Source organism: Oncorhynchus nerka, linkage group LG5 (assembly GCF_034236695.1).
Source record: "Oncorhynchus nerka isolate Pitt River linkage group LG5, Oner_Uvic_2.0, whole genome shotgun sequence".
Classification (NCBI taxonomy): Eukaryota; Metazoa; Chordata; class Actinopteri; order Salmoniformes; family Salmonidae; genus Oncorhynchus; species Oncorhynchus nerka.
The window spans coordinates 918456-936384 of NC_088400.1; the positions used below are offsets into that span (position 1 = coordinate 918456).

The 17929-nt window shown below is 39.1% G+C and overlaps 1 protein-coding gene across 2 annotated transcripts in view; it reads left to right on the forward strand.

Annotated features, from left to right (window-relative positions):
* The first annotated feature begins 134 nt into the window (after positions 1 to 134).
* si:ch211-274f20.2 (calnexin) overlaps positions 135 to 17929 on the forward strand; it is a 122199-nt gene continuing 104404 nt past the window's right edge. Inside the window, exons 1-4 of one of the 2 annotated variants that reach the window (XM_065018262.1) lie at positions 135 to 222; positions 518 to 579; positions 1561 to 1634; positions 6641 to 6699. In XM_065018262.1, the coding sequence (XP_064874334.1) occupies positions 520 to 579; positions 1561 to 1634; positions 6641 to 6699 (193 nt within the window). In that variant the 5' untranslated portion in view covers positions 135 to 222; positions 518 to 519. Of the gene's footprint in view, positions 223 to 517; positions 580 to 1560; positions 1635 to 6638; positions 6700 to 17929 lie in introns of those variants that run through there. The other variant, XM_065018263.1, reaches the window with a different exon arrangement.

Genomic DNA, 17929 nt, shown 5'->3' on the forward strand with positions numbered 1-17929 from the left:
TGACTAAATAATGATAACTAATACAGATGAAACTGCAGCACCTGATGTCAATCCCACAGTGCATTGCTGCTCTTAATGCCTTAATGGTGACAAAGCTCATTGGTTGCTAAGAGATGGCTGAGTGACTGAGGAGGGGTCAGAGTCCAGCTGTAATTACACGAACACTTTGAGGAAGTCTGTTTCCCACCGAGCCACCAGTCTCTGAGAACCTCGTCTGACCAGGTAAACACTCACAATTATTATAAGTGTATTAACAGGTAAACACCTGTATGTTTTTTTTACACGCGTGGTGATTACGTACTGTATCTTTTTGGAGTGGTTTGTAGGTTATAGGATCTGTTGTGTTGATACAGTATCTGTTAACTAGTAGCTAGCGATGTAACCCTTGACGAGAGGGAAACATGGTTATGTATTGTGTGTGTGTGTATGTGTGTGTGTGTGTGTGTGTGTGTGTGTGTGTGTGTGTGTGTGTGTGTGTGTGTGTGTGTGTGTGTGTGTGTGCGTGCGTGTGAAACAGACATGATGTTCGGCCGCCTGCTGCTTGCCTGCATGTGTTTAACCCCGGCGGATCCAGTTCAGGTCAGGCTCTGCTAATATCATTCAAACTAGATATATGGCCTGGTTTACTCTCATTCATACTAGATATATGGCCTGGATTACTGTCATTCAAACTAGATATATGGCCTGGATTACTCTCATTCATACTAGATATATGGCCTGGATTACTGTCATTCAAACTAGATATATGGCCTGGATTACTGTCTTTCAAACTAGATATATGGCCTGGATTACTGTCATTCAAACTAGATATATGGCCTGGATTACTGTCATTCATACTAGATATATGACCTGGATTACTGTCATTCATACTAGAAATATGACCTGGATTACTGTCATTCAAACTAGATATATGACCTGGATTACTCTCATTCATACTAGATATATGGACTGGATTACTATAATGTCTACTACATGTGCCATATTATAAGAGTTATTGAGTGCTGTTCTCCTGTCGTTGTTTTATTAACTGAGGTGACACTGACCTCTTTACTCTTTAACTACCCTGTTAACCTATAAACTGTTGTTTACCCCTCTCTCTCTCCATCTCTCTCTCTCTCATCTCTCTCTGTCTCTGTCTCTCTCTCTTTCTGTCTCTCTTATCTCTCTCTCTGTCTCTCTCTCTCTCTGTCTCTCTCCCTTCTCTCCTTCTCCCTTCTCTCTCTCTCTCTGTCTTTCTTTCTCTCTCCCTTCTCTCTCTCTCTCTCTCTCTCTCTCTCTTACTCTCTCTCTCTCTCTCTCTCACTCTATTCCCTCTCTCTCCCCCTCTCTCTCTCTCTCTCTCTCTCTCTCTCTCTCCCTCTCTCTCTCTCTCTCTCTCTCTCTACCTCTCCCTCTCTCTCTCTCTCTCTCTCTTCCTCTCCCTCTCTCTCTCTCTCTCTCTCTACCTCTCCTCTCTCTCTCTCTCTCTCTCTACCTCTCCCTCTCTCTCTCACACTCTATTCCCCTCTCTCTCCCCCCCTCTCTCTCTCTCTCTCTCTCTCCCCTCTCTCTCTCTTTCAGGCTACCTACAGACTTGTTCAGGTTCCAGAAGAAGCACATTTTGCAGAGACCTTTGACTCAGATCCTCTAGATAGGTGACGTGATCTGTTTAAATCTGTATTCTACATTCACCATATAGTAATGTCTTAGTAATATTAATGTCTTGGTAATAGTAGTTAGTAATAGTAGTTAGTAATAGTATTGTCTTAGTAATAGTAGTTAGCAATAGTATTGTCTTAGTAATAGTAGTTAGTAATAGTAATGTCTTAGTAATAGTAGTTAGTAATAGTATTGTCTTAGTAATAGTAGTTAGCAATAGTATTGTCTTAGTAATAGTAGTTAGTAATAGTAATGTCTTAGTAATAGTAGTTAGTAATAGTAATGTTCTAGTAATAGTAGTTAGTAATAGTATTGTCTTAGTAATAGTAGTTAGTAATAGTATTGTCTTAGTAATAGTAGTTAGTAATAGTAATGTCTTAGTAATAGTAGTTAGTAATAGTAATGTTTTAGTAATAGTAGTTAGTAATAGTAATATCTTAGTAATAATAGGTAGAATTAGTAGTTACTAATAGTATTGTTTTAGTAACAGTAGTTAGTAATAGTAATATCTTAGTAATAATATATAGAATTAGTAGTTACTAATAGTATTGTTTTAGTAATAGTAGTTAGTAATAGTAATATCTTAGTAATAGTAGTTAGTAATAGTAATATCTTAGTAATAATATATAGAATTAGTAGTTACTAATAGTATTGTTTTAGTAATAGTAGTTAGTAATAGTAATATATTGGTAAAAGTAGGTGGTAATAGTAATATCTTAGTAATAGTAGTTAGTAATAGTAATATCTTAGTAATAGTAGTTAGTAATAGTAATATATTGGTAAAAGTAGGTGGTAATAGGAATATCTTGGTAATAGTAGGTAGTAACAGTAGTTAGTAATAGTAATGTCTTAGTAATAGTAGTTAGTAATAGTATTGTCTTAGTAATAGTAGTTAGCAATAGTAATGTCTTAGTAATAGTAGTTAGTAATAGTATTGTCTTAGTAATAGTAGTTAGCAATAGTAATGTCTTAGTAATAGTAGTTAGCAATAGTAATGTCTTAGTAATAGTAGTTAGTAATAGTATTGTCTTAGTAATAGTAGTTAGTAATAGTAATATCTTAGTAATAGTAGTTAGTAATAGTAATATCTTAGTAATAGTAGTTAGTAATGGTAATGTCTTAGTAATAGTATTGTCAAGGTAATAGTAGTTAGTAATGGTAATGTCTTAGTAATAGTAGTTAGTAATAGTAGTGTCTTAGTAATAGTATTGTCAAGGTAATAGTAGTTAGTAATGGTAATGTCTTAGTAATAGTAGTTAGTAATGGTAATGTCTTAGTAATAGTAGTTAGTAATAGTAATGTCTTAGTAATAGTATTGTCAAGGTAACAGTAGTTAGTAATAGTAGTTAGTAATGGTAATGTCTTAGTAATAGTAGTTAGTAATGGTAATGTCTTAGTAATAGTAGTTAGTAATAGTAATGTCTTAGTAATAGTATTGTCAAGGTAATAGTAGTTAGTAATGGTAATGTCTTAGTAATAGTAGTTAGTAATGGTAATGTCTTAGTAATAGTAGTTAGTAATAGTAATGTCTTAGTAATAGTATTGTCAAGGTAATAGTAGTTAGTAATAGTAGTGTCTTAGTAATAGTATTGTCAAGGTAATAGTAGTTAGTAATAGTAGTGTCTTAGTAATAGTAGTTAGTAATAGTAATGTCTTAGTAATAGTAATGTCTTAGTAACAGTAGTTAGTAATAGTAGTGTCTTAGTAATAGTAGTTAGTAATGGTAATGTCTTAGTAATAGTAGTTAGTAATAGTAATGTCTTAGCAATAGTAGTGTCTTAGTAATAGTAGTTAGTAATGGTAGTGTCTTAGTAATAGTATTGTCAAGGTAATAGTAGTTAGTAATGGTAATGTCTTAGTAACAGTAGTTAGTAATAGTAATATCTTAGTAATAGTAGTTAGTAATGGTAATGTCTTAGTAATAGTAGTTAGTAATAGTAGTGTCTTAGTAATAGTATTGTCAAGGTAATAGTAGTTAGTAATAGTAGTGTCTTAGTAATAGTATTGTCAAGGTAATAGTAGTTAGTAATAGTAGTGTCTTAGTAATAGTATTGTCAAGGTAATAGTAGTTAGTAATAGTAATGTCTTAGTAATAGTAACGTCTTAGTAATAGTAGTTAGTAATAGTAGTGTCTTAGTAATAATAGTTAGTAATGGTAATGTCTTAGTAACAGTAGTTAGTAATAGTAGTGTCTTAGTAATAATAGTTAGTAATGGTAATGTCTTAGTAATAGTAGTTAGTAATGGTAGTCTCTTAGTAATAGTAGTTAGTAATAGTAATGTCTTAGTAATAGTAGTTAGTAATGGTAATGTCTTAGTAATAGTAGTTAGTAATAGTAATGTCTTAGTAATAGTAGTTAGTAATGGTAATGTCTTAGTAATAGTAGTTAGTAATAGTAGTGTCTTAGTAATAGTAGTTAGTAATGGTAATGTCTTAGTAATAGTAGTTAGTAATAGTAATGTCAAGGTAATAGTAGTTAGTAATGGTAATGTCTTAGTAATAGTAGTTAGTAATAGTAGTGTCTTAGTAATAGTATTGTCAAGGTAATAGTAGTTAGTAATAGTAGTGTCTTAGTAATAGTATTGTCAAGGTAATAGTAGTTAGTAATAGTAGTGTCTTAGTAATAGTATTGTCAAGGTAATAGTAGTTAGTAATAGTAGTGTCTTAGTAATAGTAGTTAGTAATGGTAATGTCTTAGTAATAGTAGTTAGTAATAGTAATGTCTTAGTAATAGTATTGTCAAGGTAACAGTAGTTAGTAATAGTAGTTAGTAATAGTAATATCTTAGTAATAGTAGTTAGTAATGGTAATGTCTTAGTAATAGTAGTTAGTAATAGTAGTGTCTTAGTAATAGTATTGTCAAGGTAATAGTAGTTAGTAATGGTAATGTCTTAGTAATAGTATTGTCAAGGTAATAGTAGTTAGTAATGGTAATGTCTTAGTAATAGTAGTTAGTAATGGTAATGTCTTAGTAATAGTAGTTAGTAATAGTAATGTCTTAGTAATAGTATTGTCAAGGTAACAGTAGTTAGTAATAGTAGTTAGTAATGGTAATGTCTTAGTAATAGTAGTTAGTAATGGTAATGTCTTAGTAATAGTAGTTAGTAATAGTAATGTCTTAGTAATAGTATTGTCAAGGTAATAGTAGTTAGTAATAGTAGTGTCTTAGTAATAGTATTGTCAAGGTAATAGTAGTTAGTAATAGTAGTGTCTTAGTAATAGTAGTTAGTAATAGTAATGTCTTAGTAATAGTAATGTCTTAGTAACAGTAGTTAGTAATAGTAGTGTCTTAGTAATAGTAGTTAGTAATGGTAATGTCTTAGTAATAGTAGTTAGTAATAGTAATGTCTTAGCAATAGTAGTGTCTTAGTAATAGTAGTTAGTAATGGTAGTGTCTTAGTAATAGTATTGTCAAGGTAATAGTAGTTAGTAATGGTAATGTCTTAGTAACAGTAGTTAGTAATAGTAATATCTTAGTAATAGTAGTTAGTAATGGTAATGTCTTAGTAATAGTAGTTAGTAATAGTAGTGTCTTAGTAATAGTATTGTCAAGGTAATAGTAGTTAGTAATAGTAGTGTCTTAGTAATAGTATTGTCAAGGTAATAGTAGTTAGTAATAGTAGTGTCTTAGTAATAGTATTGTCAAGGTAATAGTAGTTAGTAATAGTAATGTCTTAGTAATAGTAATGTCTTAGTAATAGTAGTTAGTAATAGTAGTGTCTTAGTAATAATAGTTAGTAATGGTAATGTCTTAGTAACAGTAGTTAGTAATAGTAGTGTCTTAGTAATAATAGTTAGTAATGGTAATGTCTTAGTAATAGTAGTTAGTAATGGTAGTGTCTTAGTAATAGTAGTTAGTAATAGTAATGTCTTAGTAATAGTAGTTAGTAATGGTAATGTCTTAGTAATAGTAGTTAGTAATAGTAATGTCTTAGTAATAGTAGTTAGTAATGGTAATGTCTTAGTAATAGTAGTTAGTAATAGTAGTGTCTTAGTAATAGTAGTTAGTAATGGTAATGTCTTAGTAATAGTAGTTAGTAATAGTAATGTCAAGGTAATAGTAGTTAGTAATGGTAATGTCTTAGTAATAGTAGTTAGTAATAGTAGTGTCTTAGTAATAGTATTGTCAAGGTAATAGTAGTTAGTAATAGTAGTGTCTTAGTAATAGTATTGTCAAGGTAATAGTAGTTAGTAATAGTAGTGTCTTAGTAATAGTATTGTCAAGGTAATAGTAGTTAGTAATAGTAGTGTCTTAGTAATAGTAGTTAGTAATAGTATTGTCTTAGTAATAGTAGTTAGTAATAGTAGTGTCTTAGTAATAGTAGTTAGTAATGGTAATGTCTTAGTAATAGTAGTTAGTAATGGTAATGTCTTAGTAATAGTAGTTAGTAATGGTAATGTCTTAGTAATAGTAGTTAGTAATAGTAGTGTCTTAGTAATAGTAGTTAGTAATAGTAGTGTCTTAGTAATAGTAGTTAGTAATAGTAATGTCTTAGTAATAGTAGTTAGTAATAGTAGTGTCTTAGTCTTAGTAATAGTAGTTAGTAATAGTAGTGTCTTAGTAATAGTAGTTAGTAATAGTAGTGTCTTAGTAATAGTAGTTAGTAATAGTAGTGTCTTAGTAATAGTAGTTAGTAATAGTAGTGTCTTAGTAATAGTAGTTAGTAATAGTAGTGTCTTAGTAACAGTAGTTAGTAATAGTAGTGTCTTAGTAATAGTAGTTAGTAATAGTATTGTCAAGGTAATAGTAGTTAGTAATGGTAATGTCTTAGTAATAGTAGTTAGTAATGGTAATGTCTTAGTAACAGTAGTTAGTAATAGTATTGTCTTAGTAATAGTAGTTAGTAATAGTAGTGTCTTAGTAATAGTTTTGTCAAGGTAATAGTAGTTAGTAATAGTAGTGTCTTAGTAATAGTAGTTAGTAATAGTAGTTAGTAATGGTAATGTCTTAGTAATATAACTAATATCGTATCAGTAAGACAATGTGTCATGTGTTTTACAGGAGATGGGTCCAATCCAAGGCTGTGAAAGAGACAGATGCTGAGGCTCTCAAATACGATGGTATGTAGACTACAATGTGACAGTATGATGGAGGTAGACTACAATGTGACAGTATGATGGAGGTAGACTACAATGTGACAGTATGATGGAGGTAGACTACAATGTGACAGTATGATGGAGGTAGACTACAATGTGACAGTATGATGGAGGTAGACTACAATGTGACAATGATGGAATAGGTAGACTACAATGTGACAGTATGATGGAGGTAGACAGAGTACTGACAGTATGATGGAGGTAGACTACAATGTGACAGTATGATGGAGGTAGACTACAATGTGACAGTATGATGGAGGTAGACTACAATGTGACAGTATGATGGAGGTAGACTACAATGTGACAGTATGATGGAGGTAGACTACAATGTGACAGTATGATGGAGGTAGACAGAGTACTGACAGTATGATGGAGGTAGACTACAATGTGACAGTATGATGGAGGTAGACTACAATGTGACAGTATGATGGAGGTAGACTACAATGTGACAGTATGATGGAGGTAGAGTACTGACAGTATGATGGAGGTAGACTACAATGTGACAGTATGATGGAGGTAGACTACAATGTGACAGTATGATGGAGGTAGACAGAGTACTGACAGTATGATGGAGGTAGACTACAATGTGACAGTATGATGGAGGTAGACTACAATGTGACAGTATGATGGAGGTAGACTACAATGTGACAGTATGATGGAGGTAGACTACAATGTGACAGTATGATGGAGGTAGACTACAATGTGACAGTATGATGGAGGTAGACTACAATGTGACAGTATGATGGAGGTAGACAGAGTACTGACAGTATGATGGAGGTAGACTACAATGTGACAGTATGATGGAGGTAGACTACAATGTGACAGTATGATGGAGGTAGACTACAATGTGACAGTATGATGGAGGTAGAGTACTGACAGTATGATGGAGGTAGACTACAATGTGACAGTATGATGGAGGTAGACTACAATGTGACAGTATGATGGAGGTAGACAGAGTACTGACAGTATGATGGAGGTAGACTACAATGTGACAGTATGATGGAGGTAGACTACAATGTGACAGTATGATGGAGGTAGACTACAATGTGACAGTATGATGGAGGTAGACTACAATGTGACAGTATGATGGAGGTAGACTACAATGTGACAGTATGATGGAGGTAGACTACAATGTGACAGTATGATGGGAGGTAGACTACAGTGTGACAGTATGATGGAGGTAGAGACAATGATGACAGTATGATGGAGGTAGAGTACTGCAGTATGATGGAGGTAGAGTACTGACAGTATGATGGAGGTAGACTACAATGTGACAGTATGATGGAGGTAGAGTACTGACAGTATGATGGAGGTAGACAGAGTACTGACAGTATGATGGAGGTAGAGTACTGACAGTATGATGGAGGTAGACAGAGTACTGCAGTATGATGGAGGTATGATGGAGAGTACTGACAGTATGATGGAGGTAGACAGAGTACTGACAGTATGATGGAGGTAGACAGAGTACTGACAGTATGATGGAGGTAGACAGAGTATTGACAGTATGATGGAGGTAGACAGAGTACTGACAGTATGATGGAGGTAGACAGAGTACTGACAGTATGATGGAGGTAGACAGAGTACTGACAGTATGATGGAGGTAGACAGAGTACTGACAGTATGATGGAGGTAGACAGAGTACTGACAGTATGATGGAGGTAGACAGAGTACTGACAGTATGATGGAGGTAGAGTACTGACAGTATGATGGAGGTAGACAGAGTACTGACAGTATGATGGAGGTAGACAGAGTACTGACAGTATGATGGAGGTAGACAGAGTACTGACAGTATGATGGAGGTAGACAGAGTACTGACAGTATGATGGAGGTAGACAGAGTACTGACAGTATGATGGAGGTAGACAGAGTACTGACAGTATGATGGAGGTAGACAGAGTACTGACAGTATGATGGAGGTAGACAGTATGATACTATTGACAGTATGATGGAGGTAGACAGAGTACTGACAGTATGATGGAGGTAGACAGAGTATTGACAGTATGATGGAGGTAGACAGAGTACTGACAGTATGATGGAGGTAGACAGAGTACTGACAGTATGATGGAGGTAGACAGAGTACTGACAGTATGATGGAGGTAGACAGAGTACTGACAGTATGATGGAGGTAGACAGAGTACTGACAGTATGATGGAGGTAGACAGAGTACTGACAGTATGATGGAGGTAGACAGAGTGGACTGACAGTATGATGGAGGTAGACAGAGTACTGACAGTATGATGGAGGTAGACAGTACTGACAGTATGATGGAGGTAGACAGAGTACTGACAGTATGATGGAGGTAGACAGTACTGTATGATGGAGGTAGACAGAGTACTGACAGTATGATGGGTAGGTAGACAGAGTACTGACAGTATGATGGAGGTAGACAGAGTACTGACAGTATGATGGAGGTAGACAGAGTACTGACAGTATGATGGAGGTAGACAGAGTACTGACAGTATGATGGAGGTAGATAGAGTACTGACAGTATGATGGAGGTAGACAGAGTACTGACAGTATGATGGAGGTAGACAGAGTACTGACAGTATGATGGAGGTAGACAGAGTACTGACAGTATGATGGAGGTAGACAGAGTACTGACAGTATGATGGAGGTAGAGTACTGACAGTATGATGGAGGTAGACAGAGTACTGACAGTATGATGGAGGTAGACAGAGTACTGACAGTATGATGGAGGTAGACAGAGTACTGACAGTATGATGGAGGTAGACAGAGTACTGACAGTATGATGGAGGTAGACAGAGTACTGACAGTATGATGGAGACAGTAGACAGTAGTACTGACAGTATGATGGAGGTAACAGAGTACTGACAGTATGATGGAGGTAGACAGAGTACTGACAGTATGATGGAGGTAGACAGAGTACTGACAGTATGATGGAGGTAGAGTACACAGTATGATGGAGGTGACAGTATATGATGGAGGTAGACAGAGTACTGACAGTATGATGGAGGTAGACAGAGTACTGACAGTATGATGGAGGTAGACAGAGTACTGACAGTATGATGGAGGTAGACAGTAGTACAGATGGAGGTACTGACAGTATGATGGAGGTAGACAGAGTACTGACAGTATGATGGAGGTAGACAGAGTACTGACAGTATGATGGAGGTAGACAGAGTATGACAGTATGATGGAGGTAGACAGAGTACTTGACAGTATGATGGAGGAGACAGTATGATGGAGGTAGACAGAGTACAGTGATGGAGGTAGACAGAGTATACTGACAGTATGATGGAGGTAGACAGAGTACTGACAGTATGATGGAGGTAGACAGAGTGACAGTATGATGGAGGTAGACAGAGTACTGACAGTATGATGGAGGTAGACAGAGTACTGACAGTATGATGGAGGTAGACAGAGTACTGACAGTATGATGGAGGAGAGAGTACTGACAGTATGATGGACTGACAGTATGATGGAGGTAGACAGAGTACTGACAGTATGATGGAGGTAGACAGAGTACTGACAGTATGATGGAGGTAGATGATGGAGGTAGACAGTATGATGGATGGTAGACAGAGTACTGACAGTATGATGGAGGTAGACAGAGTACTGACAGTATGATGGAGGTAGAGTACTGACAGTATGATGGAGGTAGACAGAGTACTGACAGTATGATGGAGGTAGACAGAGTACTGACAGTATGATGGAGGTAGACAGAGTACTGACAGTATGATGGAGGTAGACAGAGTACTGACAGTATGATGGAGGTAGACAGAGTACTGACAGTATGATGGAGGTAGACAGAGTACTGACAGTATGATGGAGGTAGACAGATACTGACAGTATGATGGAGGTACTGACAGAGTACTGATGATGGAGTAGACAGAGTACTGACAGTATGATGGAGGTAGACAGAGTACTGACAGTATGATGGAGGTAGACAGAGTACTGACAGTATGATGGAGGTAGAGTACTGACAGTATGATGGAGGTAGACAGAGTACTGACAGTATGATGGAGGTAGACAGAGTACTGACAGTATGATGGGAGGTAGACAGAGTACTGACAGTATGATGGAGGTAGAGTACTACAGTATGATGGAGGTAGACAGAGTACTGACAGTATGATGGAGGTAGACAGAGTACTGACAGTATGATGGAGGTAGACAGAGTACTGACAGTATGATGGAGGTAGACAGAGTACTGACAGTATGATGGAGGTAGACAGAGTACTGACAGTATGATGGAGGTAGACAGAGTACTGACAGTATGATGGAGGTAGACAGAGTACTGACAGTATGATGGAGGTAGACAGAGTACTGACAGTATGATGGAGGTAGACAGAGTACTGACAGTATGATGGAGGTAGACAGAGTACTGACAGTATGATGGAGGTAGACAGAGTACTGACAGTATGATGGAGGTAGACAGAGTACTGACAGTATGATGGAGGTAGACAGAGTACTGACAGTATGATGGAGGTAGACAGAGTACTGACAGTATGATGGAGGTAGACAGAGTACTGACAGTATGATGGAGGTAGACAGAGTACTGACAGTATGATGGAGGTAGACAGAGTACTGACAGTATGATGGAGGAGGTATGATGGAGGTAGACAGTACTGACAGTATGATGATGGAGGTAGACAGAGTACTGACAGTATGATGGAGGTAGACAGAGTACTGACAGTATGATGGAGGTAGACAGAGTACTGACAGTATGATGGAGGTAGACAGAGTACTGACAGTATGATGGAGGTGACAGTATGATGGAGGTAGACAGAGTACTGACAGTATGATGGAGGTAGACAGAGTACTGACAGTATGATGGAGGTAGACAGAGTACTGACAGTATGATGGAGGTAGACAGAGTACTGACAGTATGATGGAGGTAGACAGAGTACTGACAGTATGATGGAGGTAGACAGAGTACTGACAGTATGATGGAGGTAGACAGAGTACTGACAGTATGATGGATGGACTGACAGTAGATGGAGGTAGACAGTACTGACAGTATGATGGAGGTAGACAGAGTACTGACAGTATGATGGAGGTAGACAGAGTACTGACAGTACAGTATGATGGAGGTAGACAGAGTACTGACAGTATGATGGAGGTAGACAGAGTACTGACAGTATGATGGAGGTAGACAGAGTACTGACAGTATGATGGAGGTAGACAGAGTGATGATGGAGGTAGACAGAGTACTGACAGTATGATGGAGGTAGACAGAGTACTGACAGTATGATGGAGGTAGACAGAGTATTGACAGTATGATGGACTGACAGTATGATGGAGGTAGACAGAGTACTGACAGTATGATGGAGGTAGACAGAGTACTGACAGTATGATGGAGGTAGACAGAGTACTGACAGTATGATGGAGGTAGACAGAGTACTGACAGTATGATGGAGGTAGACTGACAGTATGATAGGTAGACAGTATGATGATGAGGTAGACAGAGTACTGACAGTATGATGGAGGTAGACAGAGTACTGACAGTATGATGGAGGTAGACAGAGTACTGACAGTATGATGGAGGTAGACAGAGTACTGACAGTATGATGGAGGTAGACAGAGTACTGACAGTATGATGGAGGTAGACAGAGTACTGACAGTATGATGGAGGTACTGATGATGGAGAGACAGAGTACTGACAGTATGATGGAGGTAGACAGAGTAGACAGTATGATGGAGGTAGACAGAGTACTGACAGTATGATGGAGGTAGAGTATGATGGAGGTAGACAGAGTATGACAGTATGATGGAGGTAGACAGAGTGACAGTATGATGGAGGTAGACAGTATGATAGGTAGACAGACACTGACAGTGATGAGGTAGACAGAGTACTGACAGTATGATGGAGGTAGACAGAGTACTGACAGTATGATGGAGGTAGACAGAGTACTGACAGTATGATGGAGGTAGACAGAGTACTGACAGTATGATGGAGGTAGACAGAGTATTGACAGTATGATGGAGGTAGACAGAGTACTGACAGTATGATGGAGGTAGACAGAGTACTGACAGTATGATGGAGGTAGACAGAGTACTGACAGTATGATGGAGGTAGACAGAGTACACAGTATGATGGAGGTAGACAGAGTACTGACAGTATGATGGAGGTAGACAGAGTACTGACAGTATGATGGAGGTAGACAGAGCATTGACAGTATGATGGAGGTAGACAGAGTACTGACAGTATGATGGAGGTAGACAGTATGACAGTATGGAGGTAGACAGAGTACTGACAGTATGATGGAGGTAGACAGAGTACTGACAGTATGATGGAGGTAGACAGAGTACTGACAGTATGATGGAGGTAGACAGAGTACTGACAGTATGATGGAGGTAGACAGAGTACTGACAGTATGATGGAGGTAGACAGAGTACTGACAGTATGATGGAGGTAGACATGATGTACTGACAGTATGATGGAGGTAGACAGAGTACTGACAGTATGATGGAGGTAGACAGAGTACTGACAGTATGATGGAGGTAGACAGAGTACTGACAGTATGATGGAGGTAGACAGAGTACTGACAGTATGATGGAGGTAGACAGAGTACTGACAGTATGATGGAGGTAGACAGAGTACTGACAGTATGATGGAGGTAGACAGAGTACTGACAGTATGATGGAGGTAGACAGAGTACTGACAGTATGATGGAGGTAGACAGAGAGTACTGACAGTATGATGGAGGTAGACAGAGTACTGACAGTATGATGGAGGTAGACAGAGTACTGACAGTATGATGGAGGTAGACAGAGTACTGACAGTATGATGGAGGTAGACAGAGTACTGACAGTATGATGGAGATAGACAGAGTACTGACAGTATGATGGAGGTAGACAGAGTACTGACAGTATGATGGAGGTAGACAGAGTACTGCAGTATGATGGAGAGTAGACAGTATGATGGAGGTAGTAGTACTGACAGTATGATGGAGGTAGACAGAGTACTGACAGTATGATGGAGGTAGACAGAGTACTGACAGTATGATGGAGGTAGACAGAGTACTGACAGTATGATGGAGGTAGACAGAGTACTGACAGTATGATGGAGGTAGACAGAGTACTGACAGTATGATGGAGGTAGACAGAGTACTGACAGTATGATGGAGGTAGACAGAGTAGACAGATGATGGAGGTGACAGTATGATGGAGGTAGACAGAGTACTGACAGTATGATGGAGGTAGACAGATGTACTGACAGTATGATGGAGGTAGACAGAGTATTGACAGTATGATGGAGGTAGACAGTACTGACAGTAGACAGAGTACTGACAGTATGATGGAGGTAGACAGAGTACTGACAGTATGATGGAGGTAGAGTACTGACAGTATGATGGAGGTAGACAGAGTACTGACAGTATGATGGAGGTAGACAGAGTACTGACAGTATGATGGAGGTAGACAGAGTACTGACAGTATGATGGAGGTAGACAGAGTATTGACAGTATGATGGAGGTAGACAGAGTACTGACAGTATGATGGAGGTAGACAGAGTACTGACAGTATGATGGAGGTAGACAGAGTACTGACAGTATGATGGAGGTAGACAGAGTACTGACAGTATGATGGAGGTAGACAGAGTACTGACAGTATGATGGAGGTAGACACTGACAGTATGATGATAGAGGTACTGACAGAGTATGGAGGTAGACAGAGACAGTATGATGGAGGACAGAGTACTGACAGTATGATGGAGGTAGACAGAGTACTGACAGTATGATGGAGGTAGACAGAGTACTGACAGTATGATGGAGGTAGACAGAGTACTGACAGTATGATGGAGGTAGACAGAGTACTGACAGTATGATGGAGGTAGACAGAGTACTGACAGTATGATGGAGGTAGACAGAGTATTGACAGTATGATGGAGGTAGACAGAGTACTGACAGTATGATGGAGGTAGACAGAGTACTGACAGTATGATGGAGGTAGACAGAGTACTGACAGTATGATGGAGGTAGACAGAGTACTGACAGTATGATGGAGGTAGACAGAGTATTGACAGTATGATGGAGGTAGACAGTATGAGTATGATGGAGGTAGACAGAGTACTGACAGTATGATGGAGGTAGACAGAGTACTGACAGTATGATGGAGGTAGACAGAGTACTGACAGTATGATGGAGGTAGACAGAGTACTGACAGTATGATGGAGGTAGACAGAGTACTGACAGTATGATGGAGGTAGACAGAGTACTGACAGTATGATGGAGGTAGACAGAGTACTGACAGTATGATGGAGGTAGACAGAGTACTGACAGTATGATGGAGGTAGACAGAGTACTGACAGTATGATGGAGGTACTGACAGTATGATGGAGGTAGACAGAGTACTGACAGTATGATGGAGGTAGACAGAGTACTGACAGTATGATGGAGGTAGACAGAGTACTGACAGTATGATGGAGGTAGACAGAGTACTGCAGTATGATGGAGGTAGACAGAGTACTGACAGTATGATGGAGGTAGACAGAGTACTGACAGTATGATGGAGGTAGACAGAGTACTGACAGTATGATGGAGTAGACAGAGTATTGACAGTATGATGGAGGTAGACAAGTATGACAGTATGATGGAGGTAGACAGAGTACTGACAGTATGATGGAGGTAGACAAGAACTGACAGTATGATGGAGGTAGACAGAAGTACTGACAGTATGATGGAGGTAGACAGAGTATGACAGTATGATGATGGAGGTAGACAGAGTACTGACAGTATGATGGAGAGTAGAAGTATGATGGAGAGTACTGACAGTATGATGGAGGTAGACAGAGTACTGACAGTATGATGGAGGTAGACAGAGTACTGACAGTATGATGGAGGTAGACAGAGTACTGACAGTATGATGGAGGTAGACAGAGTACTGACAGTATGATGGAGGTAGACAGAGTACTGACAGTATGATGGAGGTAGACAGAGTACTGACAGTATGATGGAGGTAGACAGAGTACTGACAGTATGATGGAGGTAGACAGAGTACTGACAGTATGATGGAGAGTAGACAGAGTACTGACAGTGATGGAAGTGACAGACAGAGATGGAGGTGACAGAGACTGACAGTATGATGAGTAGTGAGTACTGACAGTATGATGGAGGTAGACAGAGTACTGACAGTATATGATGGTAGACAGAGTACTGACAGTATGATGGAGGTAGACAGTACTGACAGTATGATGGAGGTAGACAGAGTACTGACAGTATGATGGAGGTAGACAGAGTACTGACAGTAGATACTGACAGTATGATATGATGAGGTAGACAGAGTACTGACAGTATGATGGAGGTAGACAGAGTACTGACAGTATGATGGAGGTAGACAGAGTACTGACAGTATGATGGAGGTAGACAGAGTACTGACAGTATGATGGAGGTAGACAGAGTACTGACAGTATGATGGAGGTAGACAGAGTACTGACAGTATGATGGAGGTAGACAGAGTACTGACAGTATGATGGAGGTAGACAGAGTACTGACAGTATGATGGAGGTAGACAGAGTACTGACAGTATGATGGAGGTAGACAGAGTACTGACAGTATGATGGAGGTAGACAGAGTACTGACAGTATGATGGAGGTAGACAGAGTACTGACAGTATGATGGAGGTAGACAGAGTACTGACAGTATGATGGAGGTAGACAGAGTACTGACAGTATGATGGAGGTAGACAGAGTACTGACAGTATGATGGAGGTAGACAGAGTACTGACAGTATGATGGAGGTAGACAGAGTACTGACAGTATGATGGAGGTAGACAGTACTGACAGTATGATGGAGGTAGACAGAGTACTGACAGTATGATGGAGGTAGACAGAGTACTGACAGTATGATGGAGGTAGACAGAGTACTGACAGTATGATGGAGGTAGACAGAGTACTGACAGTATGATGGAGGTAGACAGAGTACTGACAGTATGATGGAGGTAGACAGAGTACTGACAGTATGATGGAGGTAGACAGAGTACTGACAGTATGATGGAGGTAGACAGAGTACTGACAGTATGATGGAGGTAGACAGAGTACTGACAGTATGATGGAGGTAGACAGAGTACTGACAGTATGATGGAGGTAGACAGAGTACTGACAGTATGATGGAGGTAGACAGAGTACTGACAGTATGATGGAGGTAGACAGAGTACTGACAGTATGATGGAGGTAGACAGAGTACTGACAGTATGATGGAGGTAGACAGAGTACTGACAGTATGATGGAGGTAGACAGAGTACTGACAGTATGATGGAGGTAGACAGAGTACTGACAGTATGATGGAGGTAGACAAGTACTGAGTATGATGGAGGTGACAGAGTACTGACAGTATGATGGAGGTAGAAAGAGTACTGACAGTATGATGGAGGTAGACAGAGTACTGACAGTATGATGGAGGTAGACAGAGTACTGACAGTATGATGGAGGTAGACAGAGTACTGACAGTATGATGGAGGTAGACAGAGTACTGACAGTATGATGGAGGTAGACAGAGTACTGACAGTATGATGGAGGTAGACAGAGTACTGACAGTATGATGGAGGTAGACAGAGTACTGACAGTATGATGGAGGTAGACAGAGTACTGACAGTATGATGGAGGTAGACAGAGTACTGACAGTATGATGGAGGTAGACAGAGTACTGACAGTATGATGGAGGTAGACAGAGTACTGACAGTATGATGGAGGTAGACAGAGTACTGACAGTATGATGGAGGTAGACAGAGTACTGACAGTATGATGGAGGTAGACAGAGTACTGACAGTATGATGGAGGTAGACAGAGTACTGACAGTATGATGGAGGTAGACAGAGTACTGACAGTATGATGGAGGTAGACAGAGTACTGACAGTATGATGGAGGTAGACAGAGTACTGACAGTATGATGGAGTGACAGAGTACTGACAGTATGATGGAGGTAGACAGAGTACTGACAGTATGATGGAGGTAGACAGAGTACTGACAGTATGATGGAGGTAGACAGAGTACTGACAGTATGATGGAGGTAGACAGAGTACTGACAGTATGATGGAGGTAGACAGAGTACTGACAGTATGATGGAATAGACAGAGTACTGACAGTATGATGGAGGTAGACAGAGTACTGACAGTATGATGGAGGTAGAGTACTGACAGTATGATGGAGGTAGACAGAGTACTGACAGTATGATGGTATGATGGAGGTAGACAGAGTACTGACAGTATGATGGAGGTAGACAGAGTACTGACAGTATGAT